Source organism: Oncorhynchus nerka, linkage group LG27 (genome assembly GCF_034236695.1).
Source record: "Oncorhynchus nerka isolate Pitt River linkage group LG27, Oner_Uvic_2.0, whole genome shotgun sequence".
Taxonomy (NCBI): Eukaryota; Metazoa; Chordata; class Actinopteri; order Salmoniformes; family Salmonidae; genus Oncorhynchus; species Oncorhynchus nerka.
Genome location: NC_088422.1, coordinates 66,343,522 through 66,360,897, shown reverse-complemented (window position 1 = coordinate 66,360,897; position 17,376 = coordinate 66,343,522). Strand labels below are relative to the sequence as shown.

At 43.5% G+C, this 17,376-nt stretch overlaps 1 protein-coding gene across 7 annotated transcripts; it reads right to left on the bottom strand.

Moving 5' to 3' along the window:
• Positions 1-1,526: 1,526 nt before the first annotated feature.
• On the bottom strand, positions 1,527-16,678 carry golm2 (golgi membrane protein 2). Of its 7 annotated transcripts, none has more exons than XM_029639031.2 (10): positions 15,184-16,678; positions 7,263-7,317; positions 6,815-6,917; positions 6,540-6,630; positions 6,189-6,294; positions 6,001-6,084; positions 5,589-5,879; positions 4,851-4,997; positions 3,856-4,023; positions 1,527-3,035 (listed from the first exon to the last, which is right to left on the bottom strand). In XM_029639031.2, exons 1-10 carry the CDS (start codon positions 15,508-15,510, stop codon positions 2,959-2,961), a joined length of 1,449 nt encoding a protein of 482 aa, XP_029494891.1. In that variant the 5' UTR covers positions 15,511-16,678; the 3' UTR covers positions 1,527-2,958. The 7 variants fall into 7 exon arrangements, with proteins under 7 accessions (XP_029494891.1, XP_029494893.1, XP_029494892.1 ...); XM_029639033.2 differs by having other exon boundaries at positions 3,937-4,023; XM_029639032.2 differs by having other exon boundaries at positions 6,001-6,081.
• Between the last annotated feature and the right edge of the window lie 698 nt (positions 16,679-17,376).

Below are 17,376 nucleotides of genomic sequence, written 5' to 3'. Positions count from 1 at the left end.
ACACAGAACAAACAGTATGGCTGGTGGCATTGTCATGCTGGAGGGTCATGTCAGGATGAGCCTGCAGGAAGGGTACCATGAGGGAGGAGGATGTCTTCCCTGTTACGCACAGCGTTGAGATTGCCTGCAATGACAACAAGCTCAGTCCGATGATGCTGTGACACACCGCCCCAGACCATGACGGACCCTCCACCTCGATCCCGCTCCAGCGTACAGCCCTCGGTGTAATGCTCATTCCTTCAACGATAAACTCGAATCCAACCATCACCCCTGGTAAGACAAAACTGCGACTCGTCAGTGAAGAGCACTTTTGCCAGTCCTGTCTGGTCCACCGACGGTGGGTTTGTGCCCATAGGCAACGTTGTTGCCGGTGATGTCTGGTGAGGACCTGCCTTACAACAGGCCTACAAGCCCTCAGTCCAGCCTCTCTCAGCCTATTGCAGACAGTCAGTACTGATGGAGGGATTATGCATTCCTGGTGTAACTCGGGCAGTTGTTGATGCCATCCTGTACCTGTCCAGCAGGTGTGATGTTCGGATGTACCGATCCTGTGCAGGTGTTGTTACACGTGGTCTGCCACTGTGAGGACGATCAGCTGTCCGTCCTGTCTCCCTGTAGCGCTGTCTTCGGCGTCTCACAGTACAGGCATTGCAATTTATTGCCCTGGCTACATCTGCAGTCCTCATGCCTCCTTGCAGCATGCCTAAGGCACATTCACACAGATGAGCAGGAACCCTGGGCATCTTTCTTTTGGCATTTTTCAGAGTCAGTAGAAAGACCGCTTTAGTGTCCAAAGTTTTCATAACTGACCTTAATTGCCTACGTCTAAGCTGTTAGTGTCTTAACAACCATTCCACAGGTGCATGTTCATTCATTGTTTTGGGTTCATTGTACAAGCATGGGAGACCGTGTTTAAACCCTTTACAATGAAGATCTGTGAAGTTATTTTGATTTTTACCAATTATCTTTGAAATACAGGGTCCTGAAAAAGGGACATTTCTTTTTTTGCTGAGTTTAGTGTATACACTCGGTATCCAAAACATTAAGAACACCAGCTCTTTCCATAACAGACTGACCCGGCGAAAGCTATGATCCCTTATGTCACTTGTTAAATTCATTTCAATCACTGTAGATTAATGAGAGGAGACAGGTTAAAGAAGGATTTTTAAGGCTTGAGACATGGATTGTGTATGGGCAAGGCAAAATCATTTAAGTGCCTTTGCACGGGGTATGGTAGTAGGTGCCAGGCGCAACGGTTTGTGGCAAGAACTGCAACGCTGATGGGATTCACACTCAACAATTTCCAGTTTGTATCAAGAATGGTCAACCACCCAAAGGATATCCAACCAACTTGACAACTGTGGGACACATTGGAGTCAACATGGGCCAGCATCCCTGCCACAATCACATGCAGTCTTCCCAATGCCAGTCAGTCACCTTTTCAGGTAAAGTACAGTTCACATGCACATTCTCAAGAGGTTAGAGAACAAAATATATATTTTTAACAAATCATGGATCAAAAGGCATTCAGGGGGAAACAGAAACAATTGTTTAATTACTTGTATCAATAATGACCACTTATTTATTCTTCAGTATGAAATTATAAATTACCCCCAAGATCAGTGATACCAACAGCTTTTAGTAATCCCCAGCAGATCAGTAACACGTTGGAATTTGAGGGAAAACTTAGCTGGGGACAAGTTCACTGGTTCCACAGTTTCATCTATTAGCATCTAAATTAAGTTTTGTAACAATTAACTACCCAAATATCTTAATTACATTATGATCTTTAAAAACCAAATCAGCAGCGTACATTCAATATGCCAACCTTCCATATAAGAAAAAAAAAAATCTAACTTTTAAACAAAACAAAACTGATTAAACAATAAGCATAAAGGAAGAATAGTCATTTGAGTCCTACAGTTAAAATAGAAACAATTCAAATATGTACATCTATGCCTACTGTAGTCCATTCATAATAGCAGGACAGATGTGCATTTAGTCTTCCACAGGATTCCTAATTCTAAACTGGTCTAAGTATTGCCTCCAGCTTCGAGACGTTCTTCAGGTTGAGTAATAAAGATTACATGCATTAATAACAACAGCATAATTGTAAGACAGAATGAGCACTTGAGTGTTGTCTGACAGAAATAAGGTGAACAAATAGGTTTAAGAAGCCATGAGAAGTCCTTGGCATAAGCGCTGCGTTGGTTGGCGCGGCTGTGTTTGAAGTGTGGGCGTCCATACAAGAGTCCAACAATTAGAAAGTGCCAAAGAAACCGTCCTGTCAAATTCATTGACACAGTTTGGAGCAATAGTTCAGTTATTTTTCTTTATCAAGCAACAGCTGTCCCACATCAAAAGGGAAACATTCCTTTTTTCGGTAAAGACAAGTCAAATTAAATTTGACAACTTCAAGCAATATGCCATGCCTGCCGGTCTAGGTGATCTGGTCAGCAACAGAGTCATCCAAGACAGCGATGTTCTGGCCCAAACTGGCTCTTCCAGACCACTTCAGTCTATTCTTGCAGCTGACAGTTCATTCAAAGTAGTAAACAAAACAAAAGCCTTCATAAATCGGTCATGGTAAGAAGAAAATAAATGTATACTGTATAGCACTCTGGTACATTATATCAATGTAATCGCAAAGGAATTCTAATACCAAATAACTTATAAAACAAATTTAGTTGCAAGTCAACGGCTGCACAGAATGATATTATCATGAATTGTTTTATAGATCCAATGATACATGGTTTTAGGTCAAACTGCTTCATGGAATAATAATCTGTAATCGTGTCTTCAGAATTGTCCATCGCCATAAGAGACTCAGCTAAAAACATTCTTCGTGATTTCAACCAGTCCTAAGAATGACATCCGTAGCATAATTGAAACAATGTGGAGGAATAAACTCTTTTGTTTGAATGTTCTATCCCAGATCCTAGAGCAAGTGGACAAGGTTTACAGAATGTCGATGGCTTGACGTCTCTTCCCATAGTCCACTGCCCGGTCTCCCTGCATGTCTCGATCTTCATCATCTGAAAGGAGATTGACGACAGAACAAATCAGGGAGTAGTCATCTCCCTCATCCCTAAATTACATCGGCTAGATAGATTTCAAAGGAAATCCCAGAAGATTATCATTAGGAATACTCCATAGAAGAGCAACATACTGTACATATTAGTCTGGTCCCATATTGGCCATATAATTCCTAACACTACTTTTATCACAGCCTGTTCAATGGCAGGGACAACAATAGCGGTTATAAAATGTCAATATCAAGTGGTTCAATGACTAAGGACCTGTATGGATCTACCTGGTCCATTAAAAAAAGTATAACACAAAATACTTCACAACCTAACCTGTCGCGGAGAAATGAATGACAGCCGTACAATAATGATAAGACAAGAACACACATGCTTTTAAAACTTCAAGTACTACTCAAACACAGCATCTACTAATCTACTGCAGGTGTACACAGATGACCAGTGGGCACAAACAGGTGGTGGAGCACAGATAGTGGGGAAGCGCACGGCTGGATGAGGCATGCAGACATTGGAGTGGAGTCACTGAGGGAGAGAAGCGCCCCCACCCACATGTAGAGGTATAGGGCTTGATTGTGGTATACAATGATGGGAGGCTTGCCCTCCAGCCTAAAATGACCCACTGAACAGGCCTCAGGCTTAGACCCTGAGGGGCGGTTGGTTATGGATGTTCCCGAGACAGGAATGGTGGGTAACTCGGGGTGCTGTGAGCTCTGGCCGAGCTGGTGGTACTCAGTCTAATGCAGGGACAGCAGGAGTGGAGGAGGGAGAAATGGTGATACAGCTGGACTTGAAGACCCCTGGCCTGGCTCACCTTGGACGTCTTCCTCCCCACCATCACCATCCTCTTCCTCATTGTAGGCCAGCTCGGCCTGCTTGTCCGCCTCGTACTCACCCACGTTCCCATCGTCCCCATTGTAGTCCGCCAGCTTAGAGCCGTGCTGCGGATCTACAGGGGACTCGTTCTCATCAAAGAAACGGCCTGTAGAGGCAGAGAAGGGCCCCATCAGGAAGGGAGGGAAGCAAAGAGATTGTGGCAGAGTCAGAAGAGAAAGGATGGAGAGAGTGAATGAAAGAGAGGATGAAACTAAAAAACAGAGGGGATGAAGGAGGTGGTGATTGGTTGGACAGTAAAGGTATGGGAGGGAGGCATAGTGTATGTTTAAGGGGATTTTTGGGAAGACAAAAAGAGTAATTGGCAATGAAGTGATATGTGTAAAGAAACTTGGAGGAAAGCGTGTGTGTGTGTGTGGTGCAGAGAGTGTGAAGATGAAGCAAGGAGAGGGGAAGCTGGCAGGGCAGCTGGTTGGGGTATTGTTTGGAGAGTAGGCAGCGAAGGGAGGGAGCAGAGCTGAAGCCAGGCAGGCAGCAGGAAGGAACACCCTGAGACCCTTGAAGTCAGGCGGCCTCTCCCACTGTGTGTGCACTCTGGCATCTGGCCAGCTCTTTCAGTCTGTGGCGACAGCACCTCTAATATGTATTACTTCATGAGCAGTGTTGAGGAAGGTTTGTTAAAACCCTGATAGCTAGGGAAGGCAACCGCTTATAGTAGACCCAACGCAGCCTTGAGAAAGAAAACTCTAGATAGGGCTCAGACTGTAGAATGCGTTCGAAAATAGCTTATGTAATTGTAAAGGTTATGTTGTAACCTTGACACATCTGCAAGTGAGAGAAGTTCTTCTTACTGGGACGCTGCAGCTAAAGGTCAGAGGAAAGACACAACCACAGTCACCATGTGTCACATCTCTTGTGTACTGAGAGGTATTCAGTCTCCCCCGCCCATCCCCACCAGCCTTTGGAGGCACTCACTCTGTCTGTGACGCAGGGGCTCAGCAGGCTTGGGGTCTCTGGCATGCCGAGGTTCTATAGGGTTGGGCACCTGGGCGGGGTTAGGAGGCAGAGGCAGTCCTGCCCCTTTCCTCTGTACACCATCCACTTTCATCACATTGGCAGGAGCTTAACAGGAGACAGCAAAACAGACAGCATCAATGATGACTTTTTTTCTGTTAGAAATATTTCACCTGAAATTTGGTCATCCCTTTTGGGCTTTTCATTTTTAATGTACAGTAGAGGCACTCTCTCCTGTAGTACGGAATGTGCTCCTTCAGAGAGCTAGCCTACAGTCTGAAGGAGCATGTTTTCAATCTCCGGGAGAAAAGGATGAATCACCTTTAAAAAGACAGAGGTTGCCAAACAGAGAGCAGAGCACTGCGCCAACGATACATTTCCCTCCACTTTCTACACAAACATTCCATGAAAAAAAACCTGAACTGAAAACAGGAAGCCAGCATGGCTCACGTTTTATAGCAGCTAGTGGTGGAGTTGGAGAGGCCAAGAGCAGCGGGGCCTCTGCTGCACACAGCCATTAAGAGCCCAGTCAGAACTGTACCCAGGCCATGGCCTCAGGTCTCGAACTCAATGACAGACACACGATAACATGTCACCACTAAAGCATTACTACATAACTGGCTTTGTCTCTGGGCAGCAAAGCTAATCAAGTAAACTGAAAATGCAAATATGTAGTGTGTGAAGTGTGAGCTGACATACCTCTAAGCGGTCTGTGCTGCTCTCCGAACTCATCTGCCTGGATGGCTGCCTTGTTGTCCTCATCAAAGAGGATGGGTCTGTCTGCCACCGCCTGGGGGGGCTGCTGCTGGAGGACCCCCACTCGTCCCTCCAGCCCCAGCCCTATGATCTTGTCCTGGATCTGGAGCACAGGCCGGTCCAGAGAGAGGTCTCGACCAGCCCCCTCACCTGCCCCCATACCGGCCCCCACCTCTCTTAGCCCAGTATCAGGTATCTCTATGTGGTTCTGGGTGATGGCTGGCTTCTTCAGGGCTGGAGAGAATGAGAGGGGAGGAGGAAAGTTCCAGTTGAAATTTGACAATGATATTTTACACTAATCTTACTACCAGAATCATTATCAAAAGTAGAATAACCAGAGGGAATAAATACTCACCAAATTGCACATCATCTATTTTTCCCACTTCACTGTCCTCAATACCAGGCATGCCAGCATCACTGCCAGGCTTGCCCATATCTTCTATCCCAGGAGGGAGAGAGAGAAGAATGGATGGGGTGGAGGGAGAGAGGGTGGGTTAGCTCTGAAACAGAGGCAGAATGTATATGAGCTGGATGTAATGTTACCTTTGAGGTCAGTGTCTCGGTGTGTGGCCACAGTTGGGTGCTCTCCTGCGGTCTCCACCTCAGTCCCTCCTTCTGCAGCTCCAACCTTCCTGCTATCCAGCACACTCTGCAGAGGGAGGGAGGGACAGAGAAAAATACAGAGGGGAGAGTTGAATACAATCACCTTTACTATCGCTGGGTAAGCAAAAGTCACATTGACTAAGTGCAGAACTGCTGACATCCAGGACAAAGGACATTCCACAGAGTGTATGATCTATGAACACCAACAGGGGGTGGTAGACAACCACTTACATTACGGGGGGAAGGAAAGGCAGGGACATCATGACTAGGAGCTCTGACAGAGGGCCTTACCTTTCTCAGCTTCACCACCTCCTCCTCCAGGGACTTTTTAGCTTCTTCATACTCGTCCATTAGTTGAGTGATTTGACGCCCACACTGCAAACTATCATTCACACAAACAATTGGTTAGACAAAAATCACAGAGAGAAAAGCAATGAAGCTCTTGTCAAAATTCCAAACCAATGGCTATATTGGTGCGAGAGTCATCATAACCTCAACTTTGCTGTGATTTTGAGAGCCTAGAGCAAAAACATGAAAGATGTGTTGAGAAAGTTCATTCTCTGTACCTCTCATACTCCAACTTCCTCTCCAGGTTGGTGCTGTTCTTCTTCACCTCCCTCAGCTGGATCTCCTGCCTCATAAACTCCTGTTTCAGCTCCTTCAGCTGCTCTACACCCCCCCCCAAAAATAACATAGAATATGAACCCTAAGGTTATAGTGTATGGACAAATGCAATTTCAACATGCACTGATATCAGGCTACAGCTTTAATGTCAGACAATCATTGAATAAATAAACTAGGAACGACAACATTGCAAATCTGTTTGCATTTGAGTCCACTTGGCACATGGGGGACTTGAGATGAAACATCTTAACAGCACTAACAGCATTAAGCAAACTGCTTTTACTGCTCCAGGCTCCATCTGTGGTAATACAAGCCCATACTGCTTTCTGCTAGCCTAGCCTTAAGACTCCAACAGAAGTGTGCCCTCTGCTGGACAGTGTCTGCTCTTACCTTTCAGCCTCACAATCTCCGACATCTGTGCTGTGACATCACCCTGCACTTTCATCTGGAAAGGAGAGAAAAGCACATCAGTCTGAGGAAAGGTCACCAGTACACTTTGTGCTCATCTTAATTCCAAACACAACCGGTTTAACAGGACATCTACATTATTACATGGCTGAACTAGCCTAACTGGAAAGATACAATTTTTATACTATGTTCAGATGCAATAGCATTTCAAATGTCAGCTCGGCAACAGTAGAGATATCTAGCTGCATAAAAAAGGTTCTGTTGAGTGAAAATGCTGCTTGCAAAACACTCCCATCTCATTCATTGCGTCTGACCCGCCGAGGGACTGGAGGACCACCCGCAGCCAGATATGGAGTCAGATCAGATGGAAGAGATCCTAAAGGACAGCCAGGCTGAGGCAGTCAGAACAGCCCACAGAGCAGCAGCCTTCATTAGATCTCCTCTACCCTTCATAATGAAGCCTGATGGAGAGAGCCCCAGCTATGGCTCACTGTAATAGGAATATTTAAAGAGAATAAAGTTCACATTTAGTTTAGAGTGATTAACAATGTTTAGCATAGTTATACATTCTCTTTCTGTAATAGAGAAATGGTTTCTAGTGTTCTGTGACACTTGGGTTGATGTTACTAAACTGGATGCTGTATGTTATGGATTAAACTCAAATCTGTTGATAGCGAGTGACGCCAGACTGGAGGTACAAGGACACACTGATTACGATTGTATTCTGTGAAAACACTGATTCTGTAGCAGCCTGACCAAGTCCATGCCTTTTGTTTTGACTTCCCAATAGCCTCTCAGGATTAAAATAACAGTTGTCTGCTATTCAGGATACAAGGGTCGTCTCAGAGAAGGCCAGTTAGACATTTTCTCTGCTTCGGTGTTCGAGGGGTCTCCCTGTTGCAGCTTGTAATAAACTGGATTGATTTTCAATTGACTTTGTGACTGCTCTTTTGTTCACCTGGAAATTCATATTACACCCCCAGACCACTTCGAGTGAAACCACTTTATAATCAGAACAATGCGCTATTGGCCCGTTACACATTATGACACTGACTGGCTAAGGGGTTACTACATGTATTTTCATACATGTACAAAGACACAATTCAATCCCAAGTGTTTTTTTGTTGCCTCAACCAGAGGAGAGCGGCTGTGGCTTTGAGGTAGATTTAGGGAGCAGTGGGAGGGGTGCAGGCATTGATCTCAGGGGACTGAGGGGAGGAGGTGAATGTGAAATGCAGCTGGGAGAGAAACAGAGGACTGAAAGGCTATCCCCGGGACGCTATTTGTGCATGCTTAGAGGGACAGAGAACGTGAAGAGTCTACATGTCTGGTATCTGTATTCTGCACATTTGTGTGTCCATATACACAAGTTTGACAGATAGGTGTTTGTGTGGCCACGTAGGCTGAGCTGTATAACGTGTATTTATGAATACAGTTACCGTTGTATTGAACATAATAGAACACAGTAAAAAGAGAGGTGAGGCTGAGGCAACATTATGCTACACCAAATAATAGTAGGTATTTGTGTTCTGAGCTCAACATCTGTGGATTTGTTACAAAGGCATTATGAGCTTAACTTTTGCATAAATCCTGTGCTCAGTTTCATATTTGTCTAATTCTGCAATGGTTATATTATACACCGTTGCCAGATGTAGCCTATTTCAAAAGGAGACAAAAATCCTAATTTGTCCAGTTTGCTTTCCTTTGTCCCTTCTTTCCCCTCCCCCTATCTTGACCACAATAAAAGACGGCCCAGCGCCCAGAGTTGCCCAGTGACCTGAAGAGGGAGCCATCATCGCAGCACTCCTCATTGGCAGTACTCGACACTGAGGGAGCTACTGCACATGCACAGCCTAATACTTGGTATCCTTTCCTGGGTATCCTATCCTCTACCATGCACAAAGTAAATACATTCACTATATAGAACAATAATACTATTGTATTATACTGTTAGATGCGGCACGTCATCTCTGCAATACCCATCTTTTTTAATATACCAAAGCGTATCTAATTGAAAGCACTCAAGCTGTCCAAAATCCAACACAGGCCATATAGGTCCAGTCAGCTCAGTGGCTGAGAGGCCACAGACGGCAGGCGGAGTGAGAATCTGTCAGACGAGAGAGAGCCCTGTCCTCCTGAGCCCCTGACTGATCCAGACAGGCCCCTCTCTGCCCTCCACCCAATTACACCATCTCCCTTGTCTGGGGTCTGACTAAGTCTCTACCACTCAGAATGAGTAAAAAAAAAAAAAAATGTCATAAGTGTAAGTGACAGGAGATCCCAGCTGCTAAAAACACAGGCAAAGGACCATCAAACTTAGGAGCTTCATAGACCTACTGTATTCTACCACCCTCAATGCATGAAATGAACATCAAACTTAGGAGCTTCATAGACCTACTGTATTCTACCACCCTCAATGCATGAAATGAACATCAAACTTAGGAGCTTCATAGACCTACTGTATTCTACCACCCTCAATGCATGAAATGAACATCAAAAGACAAAAACATCAAACCCAGCCCGGAGAAACCAAATCGATTTGAGCATGGTGCAAACACCAAGGGGATGCCTGGCTGGGATTACCTTCCCAGGTGGAAAGTAACCGCGTGTCAAAAGAGATCCCTACTTTGTTTGCCTGCCCCATATGTGGAATTCAATACTAGTCTCTCCCAAAGAAGATTCTCTCTGATAGCTCCATTGGCCCAGTCACTAAACATTTCATAGCCGTGTGGAATAGTGCCTGATAATCCTGACTGTCACGTCAGTGTGTTAGGCTGCCATCTTGCCTGATATTCCTTATGTGCTCCTTTTTGTTCATTGAAGGGAGTGAAAGTGAAGGAACCACTCAATAAGTAAAGGAACCGTTATTTATAGGCTAAGGAGGGAATAGTATCCATTCGGGCACCTCTATATGACTGTCCCAAAGACAAACACCTCCCCCACAAACGAGATTCTCATCCCCATCAGTTGCCACCAATCAAATCACAGGGGTGGATTCTCCAGTGAGAACCAAGGGTTTGAATCAAATCCACAGAGGGAGGGAATGAGGGGCTCAGGACTTTAATGAGGCAGAATGCACAGAAGAGGAGTGTCAGTAATTACAGCATCAATGTCAGCCATTGTGGAGATAAAAGCTTCGTGCTGTCACCTTCCCTGCAGAGAGACACCGAGTGGTTCACAGTCTCTCCACCAAATCTGCTGTGTGGAAAATAACAATGCTCTTTCTTGGCACCCACAAAGTACACTGCAGATGTGATGACAGAAACCAAAACATTAAAGCAAAGCACTTCAAACAATGACATTGTGTTAATTCTCTATCCTTTAGCCCTTTCAGCAGTACTAGAATGAGAGTAGTAATGGCATAACTAGGCTATGCTAATACAGCATGATTACTGTGATTATAGTACAATCCAGGTGTGAAAACCTCTTAGAGACTTACCCAGACAGGCTCACAGCTGTAATCACTGCTGAAGGTGATTCTAACATGTAGTGACTCGGGGGGTTGAATACTTATCTAATGAAGATATTGTTTTATTACATTCATTTTCTACAAAATGTTAGAATTTTCCCTTCCACTTTGACAGAGTACTTTTTGTAGATCGCTGACACAAAAAAAAGTCAATTAAATCCAATTATAATAACTAAATGTGGAAAAAGTCAAGGGGTGTGAATACTTACTGAAGGGACTGTATGGGCTAAAGCACCCCATTGTGAAATTATGACTTCACATTCACTGTAAACAATGTAACACACAAATCAGCTACTTTGACCACTTTCCCAAAAAGTTCGACAAAATGTTACAGGGTAAGACATCTTTATCTACTTCTCTGCTACTCAAATCTGTAATCATAATAGAAATATCTTGTCGAAATTTAACCATACGGCTGTTTTAGTAATTTCGCCAACTTTCCACTGTTGAATTAACTGCCATGGAACTTTTCAGAACTTTCAAATTATAACAATGTGGGAGCACAGTATTAAGAATGAGAAAATGGATGTTTCTCAATATGCATGCTACCGTGCTCCACACTCAAGCTCCGAGTGCATTCTCTGAGGCCGTTCTCGTGTACGTTCTTGTGAGGAGAACGGATAAAACATTGCATTTGAGAAGCACTCGCAGTACTTTATAACCTCACGCTGCACCTCCACTAAACCTTCTTCCAGCCAGGACAATGGCAACAATAGAAACAAATCAAGATATACACAAAGCAAACTTTTTTTACTTATCAGCTAGCTACATGTGAATCATAATAATCTAGCCAGCTAGTTCAACAGGTAACATGACCTAAAACTTATGCAAGGTAGGTAGCTAGCTAGCTAAAAATGATTTGTGGCCATCTGGCTAGCTAACAGTAGTAGCTAGCCAGTTAGCCCTATTGACTTACTATGGGCTTGCAATCTACACACCCACACTACAGTGAGTATTGTAGGCAGGTAGACATGCCAAAATTAACACAGCATGTATTTATTAACATATGAAGATTTGAAAAAAATTGTAGTCAGGCAACATATAAGATGTGAATAAGCAACATTTCATTCCGGTGTATTCTCTCTCGCTTCAGCTCAAATAATGACCGCCATGTATTTCAAGAAATGTTATATAATTTTTTACGTGGTTGCGTCACATGTCTGTGCATACATTCCGTTGAAGCTTGCGTCGATGCATGCTTCAAAATATGTACAAACGGAGTACGCAGTCGAGAAGTGCCCCCCGTGCTCTGTTTCGCACACATTGACTTGGACTCACCCTCCGACCGCTCGGAGCACGGTAGTATGCTTTGAGAAACACCCAATTAAACGTAATTAATGAAAAATCTATAACTCATATTTCTATGTGAATTTGGTCAGGGTTGCCCAAAAAGTTACATATATATATGCAGCTTTACATTTATTTTAAACTTGAACAATGCCTCCTTGTCTTCTGTACTCGGTTATTACAGTTTGCATATACACTGTGGTATTGTAAGAGAGTGGATAAAAGTGTAGTAGGCGAGCCAGTGTAGTTATTTGTAGGGATGCACGATATATCGGTAAGCATATCGGAATCGGCCAATATTAGCTAAAAATGCCAAAATCAGCCCAATGTCTAGTTCAATGCTGATGTTTAAAACCGATGTCAAAGCTGACCTGCATACCAATATAACGTAGATGACGCCACAAAATCTGAAAAATACTAATAATACTTCCAACAACTAAACAAGTTCAAGTCGAGCAGCCATTTGAAAGAGTACGAAAATTACAGCGAGACAACTCAAAGGCAAAATTCCTTAACACCAAGATAATGGAATTAATTGCCCTAGACAATCAACCGTTCTCGGTCGTGGATGATGTTGGCTTTCGCTGACTGGTCGAGCACCGGTACGCACTACCAAGTAGGCAATATTTTTCAGGTGTCGCCCTACCGGAGTTACACAGTATTGTTGAAACGCACATCCATGAGCTACTTGCTATGGGCGTCACTGCTATTAGCTTCACGACTGACATTTGGACCAGCAATGATGTCAGCCCCATGAGCATGATGAGTCTGACAGCACAGTGGGTCGACGAGGATTTCATACTGAGGAAAGCCGTATTGCCACCCCAAGAATGTGCTGGTTCTCATAGCAATTATCAGCTAGCTACATTTCAATGGCATTTGAGAACATGAACACACTCCTAGCTCCTATCAAACTGACTGGAGAAATAAGATCAACTGCGTTTGCAGCAGACGTGATAGCCTCTGTCATGGCATTGTAACACCTGCTCAACAAAACTGCTGACAGACCGTGGGGTTAAAACTTGCAAGAGGCTGTGAACAAACGATTTGGTGGCATTATCTGAGCCTCTTTACTCTATCGCCACCATGCTCGATGCTAGGTACAAGGACCTAGGTTCAATGCAGACAAGAAACAGGGTTTACGTGAAATGTTACAGACAAGAGCTGGACAAGGTGGAAACGGATACAGTGACAGTGCGCACCGAGGGAGAGAAGCCACAGACAGACAGAGCTGAAACTTCACTGCTTGACATGTCTGATGAAATCCTGGTTGAGACTGAACAAATTAACAACAAAACATCACATCAAGTAAGTGAAATAAAAAGGTGTTGATTATGTTTTACTGGTAATGGAGACAAATCTAAACACCAAGAAAATAACTTTTTGGTCTGTGTGTGTTTCAACTATTTAACTGTACTAGAATGCTTACTAGAACGTTTTTTGGGGGGCAAGGAAAATATTGCATATCTGTATGGGCCCGAAATTTCATATCTGTGCATCTAGTTATTTGTGAAGAAATATGATCTAACTGCCCCACAATCCAAAGTAATAAGGTTGATAGTGTAGTCTATCAAAGCAATCAGACCAATTATTGTACAAAACTGAACTTTGAATATATTTAACTGCTTGGCTTAAAACATTTTAAACTTCTTCCACTACCACAAAAACATGTGTAAAGAGTTAAATTGGTGGAACATGCTTTTGCTTCATGCAAAATTACCATTATTTTATGAGAGAAATAAAGCAATTATCAAATTCTGAAGACTGCTTCTATCTAGCCCATGATGTAGGCCTATAACCTAGCGCACTAAGGTAAGACAGACCGTTCCTCATCAGACAGTCACTGCATCATCATGTGTGCGCCACACAGACACACACAAACCTGCTCTGCCCCTCTACCAGAAAGGAATATTAGATAACATTTGCCATTGCCTGCACATAGCATCTGTCCAGGTGGTTAACATGATCTTTCGTCATGATTCATCCAGTTGCATTCAATTTCACGCTATAGCCCAACTGTCGTTTTTTAAATTTTTATGAGGGGCGCAATAGGGGCATGTTTTATGGGTACATAATCACAACAGGACTACGGTTGACATTGCCCAACCCTAACACCGGTAACATCCTGATACGGGACAAAGAGTAGATTAACGCTGGGAAATATCTGGGACTGGTCTTACACTACGACATCCCTCATGTTGAACAGAAGATGTTAATTGTGTACAACAGTGAACATTCAGGAAATGAGCTGTAATTTAAAAAATTACAATCCCGTTTGAGAATGGCTAGCCAACACAATCCGAAGAGCAAACATCCGTGTGGGTACGGCAGAATGCCCCCCCCGCAGCTGTTCTCACCACACCTTCTATGAAATCTGATGAGGCACATAAGCATACATTGAGGTGGTTAGGACAAGGAGGAGGGGAGAGGCAGACTGACTGTAGTAAGTGTAAAAAGAGGCTGATCCCCAGCCCTGGGCACACAGATGGGCCCCAGCTGGGACTCATAACCCCCATGTCAGCAGGGAGGGAGACTTTACCTCCTGTAAAATGACTAATATAAGCACACAAATACACACCAATAAAGAAATTGCAATGCCAGGTTAGCAGGTGCTATTGTGATGGGGGATAAATGAGTTTAGCTGTTACATGATATGGCTTTTGAAATCTCGTTTGAGATTCAAAGGATCCGATGCCTATCATAGCTGAAGTAGATAAAATAACCACTTAAACTAAAATATTGTTTCTGAGTATAACCTACATTTAAAATGACATCAAGACTCATTCCTTGAGTTGGGAAGTACATTTAAAAAAATGTGTCACTTTGAGGTACACATCAGTACAACCTAACTCATCTGAGGCTTAGATAACAACAATGCACTGGGACAACACACTCAACTTTGGCTTGCTTGTGTGTGTGTTTTGAGCAATCAAAACGTTGCTGGAGACTGCTCAGTCTTTACCCATGTTGGTAGGTGTCACTAGGTTGACATCACAGGTTTAGCCCTCCACTGTAATACAATAGGATGCAGGTGCAAGGCTGCTTTCCACCTGTCAAACCTATGGCAGTTAGTTAATAAGCCTGAGATATGCAGGAACTAGGAAGCATAGGTACTACAGATGGACTTAGTGATCTAGTCCTACCTACCTTTTCATCTGTGCACTTTTTGATGAGTACTTCACGCGCCTGCAGCTTGCCATCCAGTATGCTGTTGTCTCCATCCTTCTGATCGATCTGTTTCCTGTGCGTGTCTACCTGCACCATCAGCTCCGAGTTGCGCTTCTCAAGTCGACTGCGCGCCGCGTCGGTCCGCTTCACCTGTGTCTGCACCTCTGCCAACTCGTCCAACAGGCGCCCTTGCTTGTTGGACACAGTCCAGTAGTTGAAAGACAGTATGGCAATGATCACCATCAATGCGATCAGGATGAAGGACGGGAGACGGCCTCCTCGTCGGTTTGCGCCAAAGCCAACCATTTCAGAATGTATTCGATAACTGATCTAGAAAACTAAATAAGCCTATGCTTCCACTGGTAAACAAATTGGGTAGCTGACATGCCGTTCAATTACGGCAAACATACAGCCACTGAGATGGTCAGTAAAGAAAGCATTTGTATCCAACCTCAAACGAGTTTCTTGCATTAGTTAGCTGCAGGGAATGTGGGGAATAGTTATTCACGCGCCTTCCCTCTTCCGCACAGTTGTCGCCTGTCTTGTTTGCATTCATCCAACGACGCTGTCAGTGGATGAAATGCATCTGCAGCGACGTGGCCTAAATGTAACAGCAAACGTGGACAAACACTAGCCAAGCATGCAAGTGACAAATTATTTAGCTATCTAACGAGTCCGGTGTCAAAATATCTGAACGATTCTGGTGGGCCCTGAATCGTTTCAAGATAGATAGAAAAAGTGTATTTATCCACCAAATCGTAAACCTACAGTAGGTAGCTAACGCATTAGCAACCTGACTGCATTAACACAGATTTACCAAACTGGTTTGGCTAGCTGTTTGCACTGAAAGTGCTAGTCAGACACTAGAAAGCAACTATTGCCATCCTAATGACATCTTGATTATGGATCTTAATTATGTATATAGAAAATACTGTATTCAAACGTTAATCTAGCTAACCTTTATAGCGCTATCCAATGCAATTCAACGTAGTCGCTACGCGTTAACTGCTAATCATTGGAGCTACTACGCGAGATAGCAACATAGGGTAGCAATACGTTCTTTGTAGCTAGCTACTAGACTCATTGAAATAAGGTTACACGAGGTAAACGATTATTTTGACGATAGATAACAATTTCCCTTACTAGTTTGCGGTCATATTCCTAATCAGATCAGTTTTGTTTTACCCGTCCCGAGCCTGTCTTGTCTGTTGATATGGTTACTTTAGCTACTTCCACCTTGGTTTGGCTGGCATATCCTCTGTTGTTGGTGCCTCTTGACTCGTGGATAAGAAACGCAAGCGACGTTGAATACAGTGGTTAGCTATATCGTTATAAAAGGTTAGACAGTTAACGTAACATTGACAAAAGACTAGCTAACGTAGACACACAATACAAGCTAGTTTGTCAAACCATCAATTTCAGATTTCTGAAGTGTAACCAAGGCGTGCAAGGTGCATGGTTGGGTTAAAGTGACAGTACAATTATCCAATCATGACATACGTCTTGCAATAAAGAACACATTTTATTGGGTAGCTCTTGCAAGTTTGGAAGCACATTGGACGAGAAAAATGACATGGACGGGGTTTTACAGATCATGAGGGGGTGTTGGATTCGGATTTCTAACGCTCTGAAGTTCCGTGTTCGTAGGCAAGGCAGCACACAGTGGACAGAAATATGAGTGAAATTATAAAAAATGTTGGTGTCTGACTCGGGTGGAAATGTGTGTGTGTGCAGGGCCGATTCCAGGCATAAGCGAAATAAGGGGCCCAACCAATTATTATATATATATTTTTTACTCAGTTAGTGTCTCAACTTACTATTACAGGTGCAATATGCAGAAATCATTCCACCATTTCCTGGATGCTAAAATTCTAATAGTTTGCCTAATTTCCGTTTATGTGACAAAACAAGCAATGTCTAGTGTAGTTCTAAACCGCTGTGCAATATCTTTTCAGTAACCAAAAATACTGTATTTTCAGCTGTTTGAAGAGGTTGTACAAAACCAAAAGTAAACTACGCAAATACCAAACTTAAGCACGGGAAGCATAGAAATAGCACACAGAGCAGATCTACAGCTTCTTAGACTTGATTTAAATAAGAATGACAGATCTATAACTCACATTTCTATGTTGATTTGGTCAGGTTACCCAAAGTTACATATTGCAGCTTTAA